This window comes from Plectropomus leopardus, chromosome 18 (assembly GCF_026936395.1).
Source record: "Plectropomus leopardus strain MGB_pleo_1.0 chromosome 18, ASM2693639v1, whole genome shotgun sequence".
Taxonomy (NCBI): Eukaryota; Metazoa; Chordata; class Actinopteri; order Perciformes; family Serranidae; genus Plectropomus; species Plectropomus leopardus.
In genome coordinates, this window is record NC_142193.1 from 26,940,355 (window position 1) to 26,955,141 (window position 14,787).

At 37.7% G+C, this 14,787-nt stretch overlaps 2 protein-coding genes across 2 annotated transcripts; both read left to right on the top strand.

Moving 5' to 3' along the window:
• The first annotated feature begins 74 nt into the window (after positions 1–74).
• Positions 75–9,290, top strand: LOC121957047 (SUMO-conjugating enzyme UBC9-like). The gene is made up of 7 exons (XM_042505552.2): positions 75–395; positions 669–754; positions 1,955–2,038; positions 3,627–3,699; positions 4,564–4,673; positions 5,385–5,464; positions 6,202–9,290. The coding sequence occupies exons 2-7, from the start codon at positions 689–691 to the stop codon at positions 6,263–6,265; spliced, it is 477 nt and encodes a 158-aa protein (XP_042361486.1). The 5' UTR covers positions 75–395; positions 669–688; the 3' UTR covers positions 6,266–9,290.
• A 1,324-nt stretch (positions 9,291–10,614) lies between these two features.
• Positions 10,615–13,727, top strand: cimip4 (ciliary microtubule inner protein 4). The gene is made up of 4 exons (XM_042505553.2): positions 10,615–10,747; positions 10,843–10,969; positions 12,688–12,798; positions 12,922–13,727. Exons 1-4 carry the CDS (start codon positions 10,703–10,705, stop codon positions 12,993–12,995), a joined length of 357 nt encoding a protein of 118 aa, XP_042361487.2. The 5' UTR covers positions 10,615–10,702; the 3' UTR covers positions 12,996–13,727.
• Positions 13,728–14,787: the final 1,060 nt, after the last annotated feature.

Genomic DNA, 14,787 nt, shown 5'->3' on the forward strand with positions numbered 1-14,787 from the left:
AAAGATGGCCGACCGTCTCTGACGCCTGTCCTCGGGATGTCCCGCAAACTGCCTGAAGGTCCTGACGAAATAAACAAATTGGGGTCCTTTCTTACGATAGGTTAGCTATCGATACGGTGTTACGAGTCACATTGTTTTACACAACTGTGGTAAATTGTCAAAAGTAACGCGAATATATGTCGATTTGTTTGTTTTGGGAATGTTGGTAAAATCGAAGTTTTATTCGGTTTGGTTATTTTCGTCCTAACTGGTTCAGTAGTTTTGTTTTTTAACGTCGAAGGGTGTGTGTTTTTTTTCGGTCGCCGTCAACAGCAGCACCGTTAGCGTTAGCGGAGCAGACGAGCTAACGTGTTCAAACCAACGAAATTCTGATATTTAGCCAAATAAAATAAGAGGTAAGTTGAGGTAAATTTATGAATTGTATCGTTTGGTTGCGTTGTGTATTTTAAAGTCCTTTTTGGGAGACTGTAGCGGCTTCATTTCCCATGTTTTTTTTCGTGCTGGTCTCGTAAATAAACAGCGTTAATCAGTGTTGGTGTCGATGCTATCTTGTAAATTTCTACCAACATGTGCTGCAGTTTTAAGGAAAAACACAGTTTGGGCTGCGTTGCTTGTCTGCGGACGGTTGTAGTTGAATAATTAACCTGTTTTGTGTTGTTTTTCCACAGGGAGGCGTTGATGAGCAGCAATGTCTGGCATCGCTCTTAGCAGACTGTCCCAGGAGCGCAAAGCCTGGAGAAAAGACCACCCATTTGTAAGCACCAGCATTGTTAATATTAACCCTTAAGACCTGCTTTAACATTACACACCATCGTATCACTCTGCGCACAAAATGTGCTTTGCAAAAATAATAAAAAGTATTTACATTAATATTAGTTTTTACTTTCAGTGAGTTATTTTTTAAACCAATATCAGTTCTAGTCATAAGAGTCAACTATTCATTAATTTTCAGATTTTTAAACCTTTAAATGCCAGGTTTTGTCGTGATGCCAACATGTTTTCCGATAAAAAAAAAAAAATTTAAAAAAAAACACGAAAAAAAAATTTCAATCTACAATATGCTAAGTAGAATATTTATTGATTGATTGATTATCATGACCTGGGATATGTAAATAACTTGCAGCAGCATTTATTTTATTCATCATTATTTATTTGTGCAGTGTCAGATAATTAAACTTGTACTGCTCTGCACACAAAATTTGCTTTTTAAAATCAGGCTATGAAAAATACATTAATATGAGTTTCCACTTCTATTGACTTAATTTTTCAACCAACATCAGTTGTAATCATACATTTCACATATCCATTAATTTTCAGAATTTTAACCCCTATAAATGCCACGATTTTGTCATGATGCAAAAAAAAAAGAATTACTTTCAATATACTGCATGTAAAGTGTTTTTTTTTTGTGTTGTTTTTTTTTATTATAGCAGCTTGGGATATATCAATATATGGATATGGATAAAAAAAAAACATGATGGCATGAGGTGAAAAATATTAAATATGACAAATTCCAAGGCAAAAGTCCAGAACTATACCCAGAAATAATACAATGCATGTTTTTATGCTTTGATGTCTGTGGGATCAAAAATTGCAGTTTGAATGGGTTTCAATGGAGCATTTTTTTTTCTTGCACTGAAACACTATGTTTGTATTGTGTTTACAGTGTTTCTAGACTTTTTTCAGGAGCTGAGCCCAAAACTCCTGGATTAAACAAAAATACACAGTCTTGCCAAAATTTCTGCGATAAATGCATGAACACTGCCAAAATTACCAAAAAATGAAGAATGAAAAGAGCGAAAAATGGGCCAAACAGTCCTCAGGGGTTTACGTTATTCCCGTTTCTGATATTTTGTAGGGTTGTATGAGTGCAGCTGGCACAAGCTATATTTCATCTTGGTTAACTTGTACTCAGGTTGTTCAGTCATGTTTTGTGTCTCTTTTAACCTCACAGGGTTTTGTTGCAGTTCCCACCAAGAATCCCGATGGAACCATGAACCTGATGAACTGGGAATGTGCTATTCCAGGAAAGAAAGGAGTAAGTTAGCTTCAGTTACAGTTTATAAATTAAAGTGGAGTCATCTATACTCATGGGTCCCAGAATGAGCAGCAGGAGACCCATGAAATACAAAAGTTTAGAATACCTTTTGTTTGCAATATTTGCAAGGTATAATGTGCAGTAAGTAGGTCAGTATTGCAAAATAAACCCTGACAGGGAGGATTGCAATACCCCAAAGGGGTTTATTTCACAATATTCAACCGCTTGCTCGTTACATAACTAGTTTCTCAATAGGTACAAGGTAGATTTGTCATTTTTTAAACAAAGTTTTAAAAACAGTTAAATTTTGTCCTTGATCCTGCTACATCTTTGGAGTTGAAGGATGAGTTGATTAAAATCAGCAGCTAAGTATAAATATTCCACCCGGTTGCTTCATGTTGCTGCTGGTGGCATCATGCAATTGCTACAGTGCATTTTTTAAATTTGCATTGTCTTGTGTCAATCAAGTATAAAAAATCAGTAGCTGCATGATACTCAAACAAATCCTGTTGCAACTATTTTAACAGATACTGAATTTGCGATATTAGTCCCTGTTTTATTTTTGCACTTCATTTTCACTGAAAAAATATACTAATTATGATGTGAATTTTGCTCAGGTTGGTACCATAACATCTGAAATCTGGTTTGTAGGCTGTAACACTTCATTGATAATGATATTTTGGGACATAATTTATCCTTATCAAAAAAAGCAGCACCTGCAATTTGGATATTAGACTTGGCCATAAGGAAATTTTAATAATATTTCATCATTTGTGCAGCCACAATATAGCCCGAATAACTATTTTATTATTATAATAATTGCTATGGAAGCAGTCCTGATTATAGACTCTGCAGGAAGCAATAAAAACATTTCTAAATCAATTAAATTATGTTTAAATCAAGATTTTTTTTATTGAATTTTGATTTCTCTAGCCATGTAATAAGAGAAATAATGAACAGTGAGGGGATCTTTATTATGAAATAACCCTCTTCAGGGTGATGTAAGACCTGTAATTGTTATGGTGGATTTTGCTCTTTTACATCGACCCTTTCCACTGTGACAACATGAACATTATTATCCAGCCCCTTTGTATTTCCTGTTTGATTGTTTTTCAGCGCGGTAGCTGACAGTTAATAAACATAGACCAAATCTGTTGCCATAGCAACAAAATAGCAGTAAAATGTCAATATGTTGTTGGTCGCGTTCACACCTGCTCTCAGAGTCACTTCAGTGTCAGCTTGTTACAGGATTGTCCTTTAAACACACGTTACAGCTCATCTTTTAACATCCGTGTCGTGAGTTTGTGATGATGATCTGATCATGCATCATGAACATTTACTGTTAGTGACTGAGCCAGCCAAGAACAACATAAAACGTTTATCTTTTCGACCTTGCACCAGAAAAAATTTTGAAATTACAGGAGCAGTGTCTAAAGTTCGTTTGAAGGTCACTTCAAAGCATCTCCTGGTTATTTAAACCAAGCGTGTTTCTAAGGGCATTCCTGTATCTTTATTTATGTTGAGCGCAGTAATATAATATCTTTTTGCATGTACTGAAGTAGTTTTTATTTCCTTATTCTTTCATCAGACTTTATGGGAGGGAGGACTCTATAAACTCAGAATGCTGTTCAAAGATGACTACCCCTCCTCACCGCCCAAATGTGAGTAACAATGCACACCTGCGGCGTAGTTTCCTTCTGTGTCAAAGGTCAGAAATGTACATGCAGCTGTCTATTCAAAATAAAAGAGGAAAAGCTGAGGAAATAAGAGTTTAGTCACTACACCACTTGTGTAAACAGTGAATCCTGAGTAAGAGTATTTTTTAAATATGCTGTATTCATTTTTTGATCCGTGCATAAATGCCGTTCTTTGAGTTCAGAGTTTGGATTTTATGAATGTGGAAATCTTGTTTTTAAAGAAGTAATATTGAGCTAGACTTGTATTAATGTTATGTTTCAATGATAATAATAACTTTGTTTATATAGCACGTTTGAAAACAGTATTTGCAAAGTGTTTTGGCAAACAAAGCAAAGCAGAGGCAGAAAACTCAAAAGACAATAACAAAAAAAGACAATCAATAATGTTGAAGAAACACAGCAGAAGAATTAAACGAGACAGGCAGAAATGTGTTAGGAAAATAAAATAGCAAAATAAAGGCAGTAGACAAAAATTATTATTATAAGCGGAATCGAGACAGAATAAAAAGATAAGTTAAAAGAAAAAATTAACAGATAAAATTAAGAAGAGACAAATTAAGAAGAGAGGCTGTAACATCCAGTAGTCCCAGAATTCCCTGTGCTGATGGATTTCAGTTTCAAAGCAACATTTTGTACGTTGTATACTAAAATTGCATGAAAATTAAAAAAAGCCACAGCAGTCTGATTTTGTAGTGCTGTGAATCCACTCTGATGAAGGAGTCATGGAGTCTCTACTCCGACGTGAATGAAATATATCATGTGATGGAAATCTTCGTTTTTTCCATGTCGATCTTTAAACCTGCGTTTTTTTTAATAACTTGCACTCAGGCAAGTTTGAGCCGCCAATATTCCACCCAAATGTCTACCCATCCGGCACCGTGTGTCTGTCCATCCTGGAGGAGGACAAAGACTGGAGGCCTGCCATCACCATCAAACAGGTCTGAACACTCAGCCGTCTCTCCTGTCTCTGTCTCTTGTCTCTCTCGTCTCTGTTTCTTGTCTCTCTCGTCTCTGTCTCTTGTCTCTCTTGTCTCTCTCGTCTCTCTCGTATCTCTCGTCTCTGTCTCTTGTCTCTCTCGTCTCTCTCGTCTCTGTGTCTTGTCTCTCCCGTCTCTGTCTCTTGTCTCTCTCGTCTCTGTCTCTTGTCTCTCTCGTCTCTCTCGTATCTCTCGCCTCTGTCTCTTGTCTCTCTCGTCTCTGTCTCTTGTCTCTCTCGTATCTCTCGTATCTCTCGTCTCTGTCTCTTGTCTTTCTCGTCTCTGTGTCTTGTCTCTCCCGTCTCTGTCTCTTGTCTGTCTCGTCTCTGTCTCTTGTCTCTCTCGTCTCTCTCGTATCTCTCGTCTCTGTCTCTTGTCTCTCTCGTCTCTGTCTCTTGTCTCTCTCGTCTCTGTCTCTTGTCTCTCTCGTCTCTGTCTCTTGTCTCTCTCTGTCTCTCGTCTCTCTGGTCTCTGTCTCTGTCTCTCATACTCGTATCAATATTCAGCTGTGGCCGTTTGTGAGTAGGGAGTGAGAATTTTGCGCTGTAGTGGCTGGATGTGACATTTTTGTTTTGTGTGGATCCACGGTTGGGAAGAATGAATGAATACACAGCACGATGTAAATGAATCACACTCGCTGCACTCTGACTGGAGGGTTTTGTGTGTTTTCAGATCCTGTTGGGTATCCAAGAGCTGCTGAACGAGCCCAACATTCAAGACCCAGCACAAGCAGAGGCTTACACAATTTACTGGTAAGTGTGACTGCTGCGATGACATTACCCAGCCTACAATTTAAGACTTAACCCTTTGAAACCTGAGCAAATTTGTTTCATTCTTTCAAAAACATAGGAAGAATGAGCAGAAGAGAAACGAGAAATTGGTGAAAAAAAGAAAAAAAATTCTGATAATTAGTTTAAAAATGAAAACTTACAAAACCACGGCAAACAAGCCTTGGAAAAAGTGCAAAAAATTATAATATTTCTGTAATATAATTTAAATATCCAGTATTGCTAATTATAAATATAGTTTTTCCTCTGCAAAAAATAAATTTAAAGAATAAAATAGTCAAATATTTGGTCCAACCCCAGAAAATATTCTAAATATAGCGATCACTTGAACCGATTTGTTTTTTTTAGTTGGTTAAAATATATTTGCTGCTGCTCCTGTCCAGATTCTGTGGTGGTACACCATCTACTGTATATACTACACCGACTATGTATAAGTACCTCATGCAGCCCCACTGATGAAGATCTGAACTATCCCTTTAAATGTCCTGTTTTTTTTAAAGTTGCAGTTGTATGTGAGGGTCGCTCCTCACGTCACAGACCTTCAGAGACCAAACTCAAGTCTTAACACAAAATAAGAAAGACACGTTTCCTGTTCTTGTAGTACTTTATACACAGATATGTTATCTTGGAAATGGGACACGTAAATACTTTTGCAGTGATCTGAGCATGAGTAAAAACGTCTTTATCTCTTTGTGTTTCAGTCAGAACAGGATGGACTATGAGAAGCGGGTAAGGGCACAGGCCAAGAAGTTTGCCCCCACATAGAGAGGAGCGCTGGCCTCTATCCCGCCTGAGCAGCCTGAACTGATGAAGGTTACAACCAGGAGGCAGGCAGCACCTGATGGACCACTCCAATAAGAATCCAGTTTTGAGTATTATCATACAATAACACAGGTGACCAGTCAGCCTGCCTTTTTTCTTCTTTTTTTCTTTTGTTACACAGAGGAAAGTTCAGTAAGATCACAATTTTGCTTTCTTCAAGAAATATTTATGCTTTTTAATGCAGAGCTGATGGTCCTCGAACTCCGCTCTCAGCACCATCTTTGTTCACAACTCTTGTATAATCCGTATCTCCAGTTTAGTCATGAGTGCCGCTAAGCTCACTCATGCCTCCATTAATTCTGTAAATCATCATAATCGATCAACAGAGCTGTAGAAATAAGAAGTCCAAACCACTCTGTGTAGTTCGTGGCAGAAAAGAAGATTTTGTTTATTCTTGAACTTCCATTTTTTTTAATCAAACCCCAGAAGTATTGTAGATAGTGTTTAATGATTATGGACATGAACCGGGACAAAGCAGTCGGTGGAAGTTAGTCCTCCCATTGTGCTCCTTGTTTCGTTGCTATCACAGTTCAGTCACATCTGAGTTTCCAGAAAAGCAGAAAATCTAAGCAAAATTAGGTAAAAGACAATCCTGGCAGTTATATATTGTTTTTAAGCTAAACTGTGACAGTTGTGTTGGCAGGAAGTGGTGCTCTGTCCGCCTCAGTGAAGGAAAGAGTTGAGCGGTGTTTATGGTAGGGCGCTTTTGATGGGTGTCGCTCGACAGAAATAACATATTTTCACTTTTAGTGGTGAAAAAAAGACGCTTTTCTTTCTCTTCCTGCGCTTGGAGAATTTTGCAATGTGTGGAACGTCACAGTTTGTCGCACAATGTGATTGGTAGTGTCGCTATCATCGCCATGGAGACAATATGGATCTGCATGAACACCGGTTTGGTTGTCAGTATTCGTTAAAGGTATAGAGCACTCCTGCTGCTCCTCCCATATGTTAACATGCCCTTTTTTCTCTCTGTTTAAATGAATAAATCTAATTTTATTGTAGAGGTAAGTGTAGCACATTGCGACTCGATGCCCATCTGTCGCTCTCTCTCTTTCCTTCTGTTTATCATGAGACTTTAGCTTCGGTAGTTGGTGAAATATTACATATTATTACAGTTTTATTGGCATAGTTGAGCCGTCGGTGTCAGTTTGTTAGCTGCCGCCGCTGTGTTAGCTCGTGCCGCACGGTGTGCTAGACGTTAAACTGCCCTGGAGGACATCGGCTCTGAAATGGCCCTTAAGTGCTGCAGCTATCCTTCGTGGCGTAACATTAAAGGCAGCAACAGAAGGATTGCTGATATTTCTCACGTGAAGTTTGAGTTTATAATTTAATAGGATAATGGAATCCTAGTTGTTTAATAAATGAATGTCAAATAGCGCTTGTTTTCCAGTGTTGGCCAATTAGCATTGCTATTCTAACGTTTTGGGGGGGGGGTGCACGCACTGGACAGTAATAATATTTCAGTGTGAGTACTTGAATATCGAAATTACTTAAAATACCCATCCTGAGAAGATAGTAGTTTTTAATCCACACCGAATACGACCTGCGTGTAGCGTCTCTGTCCAAACAAGCAGCCGTCTGTCAGCAGCAGCTCCTGCGGAGCTGAGAGGACAGCCGTCTACCAAAATACCAAAATACCACTGTGATTGTCAGCAGATACTTACTGAACCAAAATATTTTTCATGTCGGCGCCACAGCCGACAGTTTGTCATCAGCTTCCCAAACTTCTGTAGTGTTTGTATCCATCGATTCATTAGCTCCTTTTACACTGCCTGTGCAAGGTGGGAACATCGCACTGTTAGGTCGCATCGTTGTTCTGTATAAAAGGCAGAATTGTAGGATGGGGGGACTGAGACGTCTCGTCTTAAAGACGGCAAGGGAGGGAGTAACAGAGCAGGATCGAGGTCTGTGTGAAAGGACCAGCCAGCAGGACGGGATTATGGGTAGAATTTGTGTGACGGTGTGTTTGATCCACTCAAAGAGGAAGAACAGCGGCTGTAAATGTCCGCAACTTGAGAAAACAATGAGGTTCAGGAGCTCCTTAACCCTCCGAGCAGAGGATGAGATCCGCCGTCCAATAACGGGGACAATAAATGAGTGTTACAGTCAAGTTATACCATTGTTATTGTTCAGAAAGGAGCGTATCAATAAATGTAGATACAACTAATGAGTTAAAAACACATATATAGCAGGAAGTGTTGTGATTTAAACATCTGTCTGCGCAGATTCCTCTTTATTATGGTCAAGATCAAACCTTTCGCTGAAGCATACACTGAAAACTGTTAAACCTCTGTAGAGTGACACTCATCAAAAGCGCCCGATGGTAAATCAGGCTTTACCCGGATAAAAGAGGCACGTGGGTCAGGGCTTTGCTTCCCCCAATAAGTCAAAATCCTCTTTTATTGCAGTGAAGCTAAGATAACCTTAGTGTTCATTTTTTAATCCAACTGGGAGTGAAACTATTTGTCGGTTACAGTGTTGAACTTCATCACCGGTTTGTCACCAGCTTCCCAAACTTCTGTAGTATGAGATAGAGGAGAAGATGCATTTTAAAAGTTTCAAAAAACTGCTGCTGTGTGTTCGTTTTTGGCGCTCGATCAGTTAGAGATAGCATCACTTCTGGTTATTTTTTTCCCCACAATGCACACAAAATTAATTCAAACCTGTACAAATCAAAAAGCTGTTAAAAGTCGATTCTGGCGCACAGAAGCTGAAGGATCCTCATTGGATTGGCCTCTCAACCAGCAAGAAGACAGACGAAAGTGCACTTGAGAGTAAACTGAAGGCCTGAGATTTTTTTGCCTCTACGCATATGAGTGCATGTACATAATATAAATAATGAAAAATTGTGGAAGTTATGTTTTATATTGTTTTAGCCAGTTGACATTTGTGTGTGGTATTATAACAAAGAACACAATAAATGGCATAAAATTGTGAAATAAAGTTGAACAAAAGAGCAAAAAAAAAAGTTTTTATTTTAATTTTTAATTTTTTGAGTTTTTAATGGGAAAAGTGGATCGAAAGAGACATGTTTGGGGTCCCAAAGAAATTACATTGGTTTGAAATTACACTTTAAAGTTACAATATGCATTTATTTTGGCTGCTGGGGGGTCTGTTAATCAAAACAAAAACTAAAGAGTAAAACCATCACTTTCTCCTGGTTAGGATTCTTTTAAAGTTTATTGTGCAGGAGGTTTTTACCAGGAGCCGAATTATTCACGTGTCTCCCTCTCCAAAACGGACAACCCAGCGATGGAAAGTGGGTAAAACACAAAGCAGTTTCCTGTTAAAAATCTGCGTTTGTCCCGTGCTGATTGGCTTGTCGCAGATGTTTTTTCTCCGACGTTCAGATCCGAACGCTCAGGAGGTTTATAATGGAAGCTGAATTATCTGCAGAGGTCTCTTCCTCTCCAAAACAAACAGATCTGGTGCTATAAACAGGTAGAAACTCTGACTATAGTAGTTTTGCATCAAAAATCTGTGTTTCTTGGATGTTTGTTCTGCGCGCTTTGCTCAACATGTTTCTCTAATAACTCAAAATCCAGACACTGGATGACTCAAAATCATTCATTTGGTTAAATTTTACAAAAACAGCTAAAATCTAAAAATGTGTATAGTAAGTACATGGATTAAAACTGGATAAAAAATCAATTTCTGACAGCTTTTTACTGAAAACACACAGTGGAAATGACCGGCGGTGGCCAAATGACGCTTCATGTCCGTGACTGAACTCACTTTGGGTTTGAACATGGTTGGAAATGTTTGGGATAACTTTGGAAAACAAAATATTATAGTAATAAAATGTTTTAAGATTTTTCAATGCAGAAAAGTTAAATTTTCTAAGTAAAACATGATAAGGCCTAATTAAAAAAAATGCACACAAATCCAAGCTGGGTCTCCTTGTGTGTGAGAAAAATGTTCTTTGAATATTTATTTTTGTTGATGTTATTTGTAATTATCTTCTCTTTATTCAGTGCAGGTTTTTACTAAATGTGCAACCGTTTTTAAATTGTACAAACTGACTTCATATATCTGCACTGTGACGGAGAATGTGTGCATTTTACAAACCCTCTGCATTTCAGTTTTCAGGGAATCAAAAGAAGCTGTTTTTCCTCCATTTCAAATGTTTCCTTGTTTTTTTCCCCACATTTCTATCATTGTAATTGTGTAAAATAAATATGTGCGCACTTAACTTTTTCTTTCGCACACCAAGTTGTTAGCTGATCGTTTCTTTTAAAATGTCACAGTTTTTGTGGGTTTTTTCTTTTCCTGTCCAGCAGCGAAACCCGATGTCGTGCTCTCGCATGTCTTACATGAGTTTCTTAAGAAATTTAACACCTTTTGTTTCAACTCACCTCTGCTGCTGTTTATCGTCTCAGTATGACCTCAAATAGCCCCAAAGATGCAAAATCAGCTAAGGCACAGGTGAGAACATTGTTTTTTTCAGTTTTTTCTCTCTGCTGCATTTAAGAAATGTGTTGCTGATGGTTTTGATTTCCTCTGAACGTGCTGTGTTGTAGGTGAGGGCAGTAGAAAGCCCTCGGGTGCCGTCCCTGCTGCCTCCTCATGTTGATCCTGGATCAGCTGTTTCACACCCTCACAGCTATCACAGCCTGGGACACTGTCTCCGCACCAACATATTTCCAGGTCTGTGTATTAGTAGTGTGTTTTAATTCTTCTAAAGGCTACTTTAAATATACAAATCACCATGTTATTTGTGTGAGTTTGTGTACAGTAAGTCTGCAGTTACCCAGAGTGCCGTTAGTAATCAATACACTGCTGTCAATAAGCTGTTAACATCGCATTAACTTTATTGTACAGGCAGTGGTCACACGGATAACAGTGATAGTAAATCAAGGGAAGCTACTCGAAATATAATCGGACTCATCCTGCTGAATTATTCAGCTGTGAATGCTGACATGTACGCTGCGTGACACACTTACCTGAGCCCCGTTTTCAAATCCACTCAGTCTCAGGAACATTTCCTGCATGCGGCCATGTGTGAATGGGAGCTGGATCGATATTTAGGGAAATCTGTAACGTCAGTTTTCCAACTCAAGACCTCATTTTCAGGGAAAATGCTGGTACTGCTTTGTTGTAGCTGAAAGCAGCAACATAACATGGACAAACACATAAAGGGTTAATTTTGAAAGAAGAAATAATTCAGTACGCTGAGATGTTTTGTTGCCATTGACTTAAAATACTTGATGTGACCTGTGAAAACTGACTTTAAATTTTGCTGCAGGTACACTGTTATTTAACATTTCCTCTTACTTCATTTATGTGATGCTGTTCAGCAAAAAATGAGTTAAATGGTCTCATTTTTCACAGTTTTGTGCTAACTTCTCTCTATGATTGCACAGAAGTTTTTGAGAATATGACTCTGCTTCAAACCTGATTTATTAGCTCAGTTAATATATTCACTTTGAATTTATGGTTTTAGTTTCCAGTTTCAGCTCTCTTCGGTATGCATATCCTCCCCATCTCTACACTCATCCAATTATGCTCAGTTTTGGCTCCAAACAAATAAAAATAACATTTAAAAAAGATGGCGATGGCCAACATGCCAAACTCAAGGCTTCAACGCGACTGTCCACAAACCAATGGTTTTGGGTCACAGTGGCTACATCCACGTCCTTAAAACACTTTTCTTCTTTTGTACATATGCAATAAATTAGAAAAACTCACATAAGACTATAGATAAAGATTATCTTGTGTGCACAAGATTAAAAAAATATCACTTTTCGGGAATTAAGGGGTAAGAAAACATTTTAAAGTCAAAATATGAAAAAAGAGAATATTTTAAAGAAAAAAGTAGTAATATTATGAGAATAAACTTGTGATATTACAATAATAAAGTCAGCCTCCTTGGCAAATGTGGACAATGGTTGGGAGGCCGCCTGTGCTCTCACCTGTTTTATAGTTTGCTGGCAATATGTTAATTTCCATAATATATTATCCCCTTTCTTGTGTAATTACAACTTTATTCTCATAAAATTCTGACTTTTTTTGTTAAAATTACAGCTTTATTCTAGCAATATTACAACTTTATACTCATAAAATTACAAAAAAATTTCTCGTAAAATTACGACTTTATTCTTGTAATATTATGACTTTTTTCGTATAATATTACAGCTTTATTCTCGTAATATTCCGACTTTATTCTCAGAAAATTATGACTTTTTTTCTCGTTCACAATGTTACAACTTTATTTTCAAAGTCTCAAAAAAAATCTTCCTCAGTGTGATTCTACAACTCAGTTGTACCATTGATTCACCTGCATGGCTGTAAATTATTTAAATATTTTTTCCCTTTTTTTTACACTCTCTAATGTACCATCTGTAATTTAACCCTCTTGTCTCCAGGTGCTCCCTCAACATGGCGATCCGTCTCCAGGGACTCTTACATCCGCCACCCTCTGACTGCCTGGCCCACAGACCCCCGTCTCTGGTACGGCCACAAGACAGACGACATGGGTACGTGCTCTATTTCCTCCCGTCTTTCTGTCTCTCTCGATTCCTGTTTCATCGTTCTCGTCTGTTTGTTCTGATGTGCTTTTCTTCTAAATATATCTTTCTCTGTTGATAATTCGTCTGCAGTCCAGTGGACGGAGAGAAACATCATGAACCAGAAGCTCAACAAGATACTGAGTGAAATGAAGACCCCAAAATAAGGTCCTGCCTCTCGCCCAGAGACGCCGACACACACTTAATTTGCAGCCCTGCATGTTGATATCTTGTCGCTTAACAATAAACAAACACGGAGGGTTTTTGGTAGTTATAAGACACCACAACGAAGACTATTTGTAAGACAAAATATCTGTGAGAACCTTTTGGTTTAGGTTAAATCAAACTGTAATTGTTTGGGTGCTACCGCGTGGCAGCAACAATATTGTGTGTGTTTCATTATAAAAACACACTTTAAAATGTTTAAAGAAAAATTGTCAGTAATATGATTCTTAAATGCGACATTTTGCACAGTGAGTACTTTTAATGTGGGGACTTTGAGTGTATTTCACTAATAGTTGAAAAAAAAAACTTTTAGTTTGATTTTGAATGCAGGACTTTCCTTTATGACAAAATAATTCAACACTACTTTTGCTCTGTTAAAATATAGAAATACTTTTTCCACTACTGTATTGAACAGAGGAGCTGTAAACCGCTGCAGCTGAAGGGTTACTCATCTCTCTGTGTGATGTGTAAACGCAGCAGAATGGAGGTGGTTTCACAAAACCACTGAAACTGACTTTTTGTCACAACCTGCTACTTCTACTACCTATATGATGATTATCTGTTGAAGTTATCTGACCCGTTCTTTCCTACACGGAGAAAGGAAGCAGACTGTTTGAAGTTGAACACAACGTGTCAAAAACACACAATAAACTGACAAAATCAGTTAACACTGATCTGGACTGATTGTTAAACTCATCTTCTAGGACACTGGGTGCAGTAAGGAGCGTTGTAGATGACATGTCTTTTCTAACCTCCATTTAGGAAAAAAAATAAATGCTATGCACAGTTAACATTTTAATGAACTTGTTTTAACAAAAAAAAAAAAAATTAAAGGTCCAGTGTGATAGATTTGGGGAGATAGATTATCAGCAATGGGATATAATAAATATATTTTCTTTAGTGTATAATCACCTGAAAATAAGAAGAGTTGTCTTTTCATAACCTTAAGATGAGTCAGTTATATCTATGTAGTGAGCAGGTCCTCGTCTACGGGGATCACCATGTTGCACCATCATGTTTCTCCAGTAGCCCAGAGCAGACAATGTGAAATTATTATGCATAACTGCTTTTAGTGCTTTTACCAGTTTAAATCAGTAGATTAGTAGAGAAAGAGACCTCTACGAATAATTCAGCTCCCAGTAAAAACCTCCCGATTACATCCCAGTTTAAACCTCCTTAACACTGTACACTGAGGGAATTTTAATGAGCAGAAGTTTCAGCTGGTTAAAATCTGCAATCCTTGTTGCCAGATGCTATTAAATCGGCCTAAATCTTATACACTGGACCTTTAAAAAGCGATCATAATTTTTGTGAACTTCATTACTCAGTTGTTAAAATGACATGAAATTTGGTAAAGAGCTTGTTATGACTTATTTAGGATTCAAAACTTGACTTGGGTGCAAAAACTTGAGACTTGCAGAACAATTATGTGGTCCAAACTTTGGCATTTAGCGCAAATTACCACTGTGCAAAGACTATATATATATACTCTAAATGTGCAACCACAACTTCTCCGAACCATTTGCATGACTGTACTTACAGGATGTTGAGCTAAATAAACTCTGGCCACTATTTAAAGGAATTGTGCTTAATTAAAGACGAGTACACAAAAATAAATAAAGACAGCTGTTTTTTAAATCAGCAGTGTATTAACAGAGGTGCACGGTATTAACTGTGTACCTCTGTAAAGCTTAGGAGTTGCATCATGTTTTTTTATTTGTTTTTAGTGACAGG

Coding starts and splice junctions, on each gene's coding strand:
- cimip4 (XM_042505553.2), top strand. CDS start 10,703: ATGACCTCAAATAGCCCCAAAGATGCAAAATCAGCTAAGGCACAG. Junction 10,748..10,842: donor CAAAATCAGCTAAGGCACAG/GTGAGAACATTG, acceptor GCTGTGTTGTAG/GTGAGGGCAGTAGAAAGCCC. Junction 10,970..12,687: donor CCGCACCAACATATTTCCAG/GTCTGTGTATTA, acceptor TCTTGTCTCCAG/GTGCTCCCTCAACATGGCGA.
- LOC121957047 (XM_042505552.2), top strand. CDS start 689: ATGTCTGGCATCGCTCTTAGCAGACTGTCCCAGGAGCGCAAAGCCTGG. Junction 2,039..3,626: donor CTATTCCAGGAAAGAAAGGA/GTAAGTTAGCTT, acceptor TTCTTTCATCAG/ACTTTATGGGAGGGAGGACT. Junction 5,465..6,201: donor GAGGCTTACACAATTTACTG/GTAAGTGTGACT, acceptor TTTGTGTTTCAG/TCAGAACAGGATGGACTATG.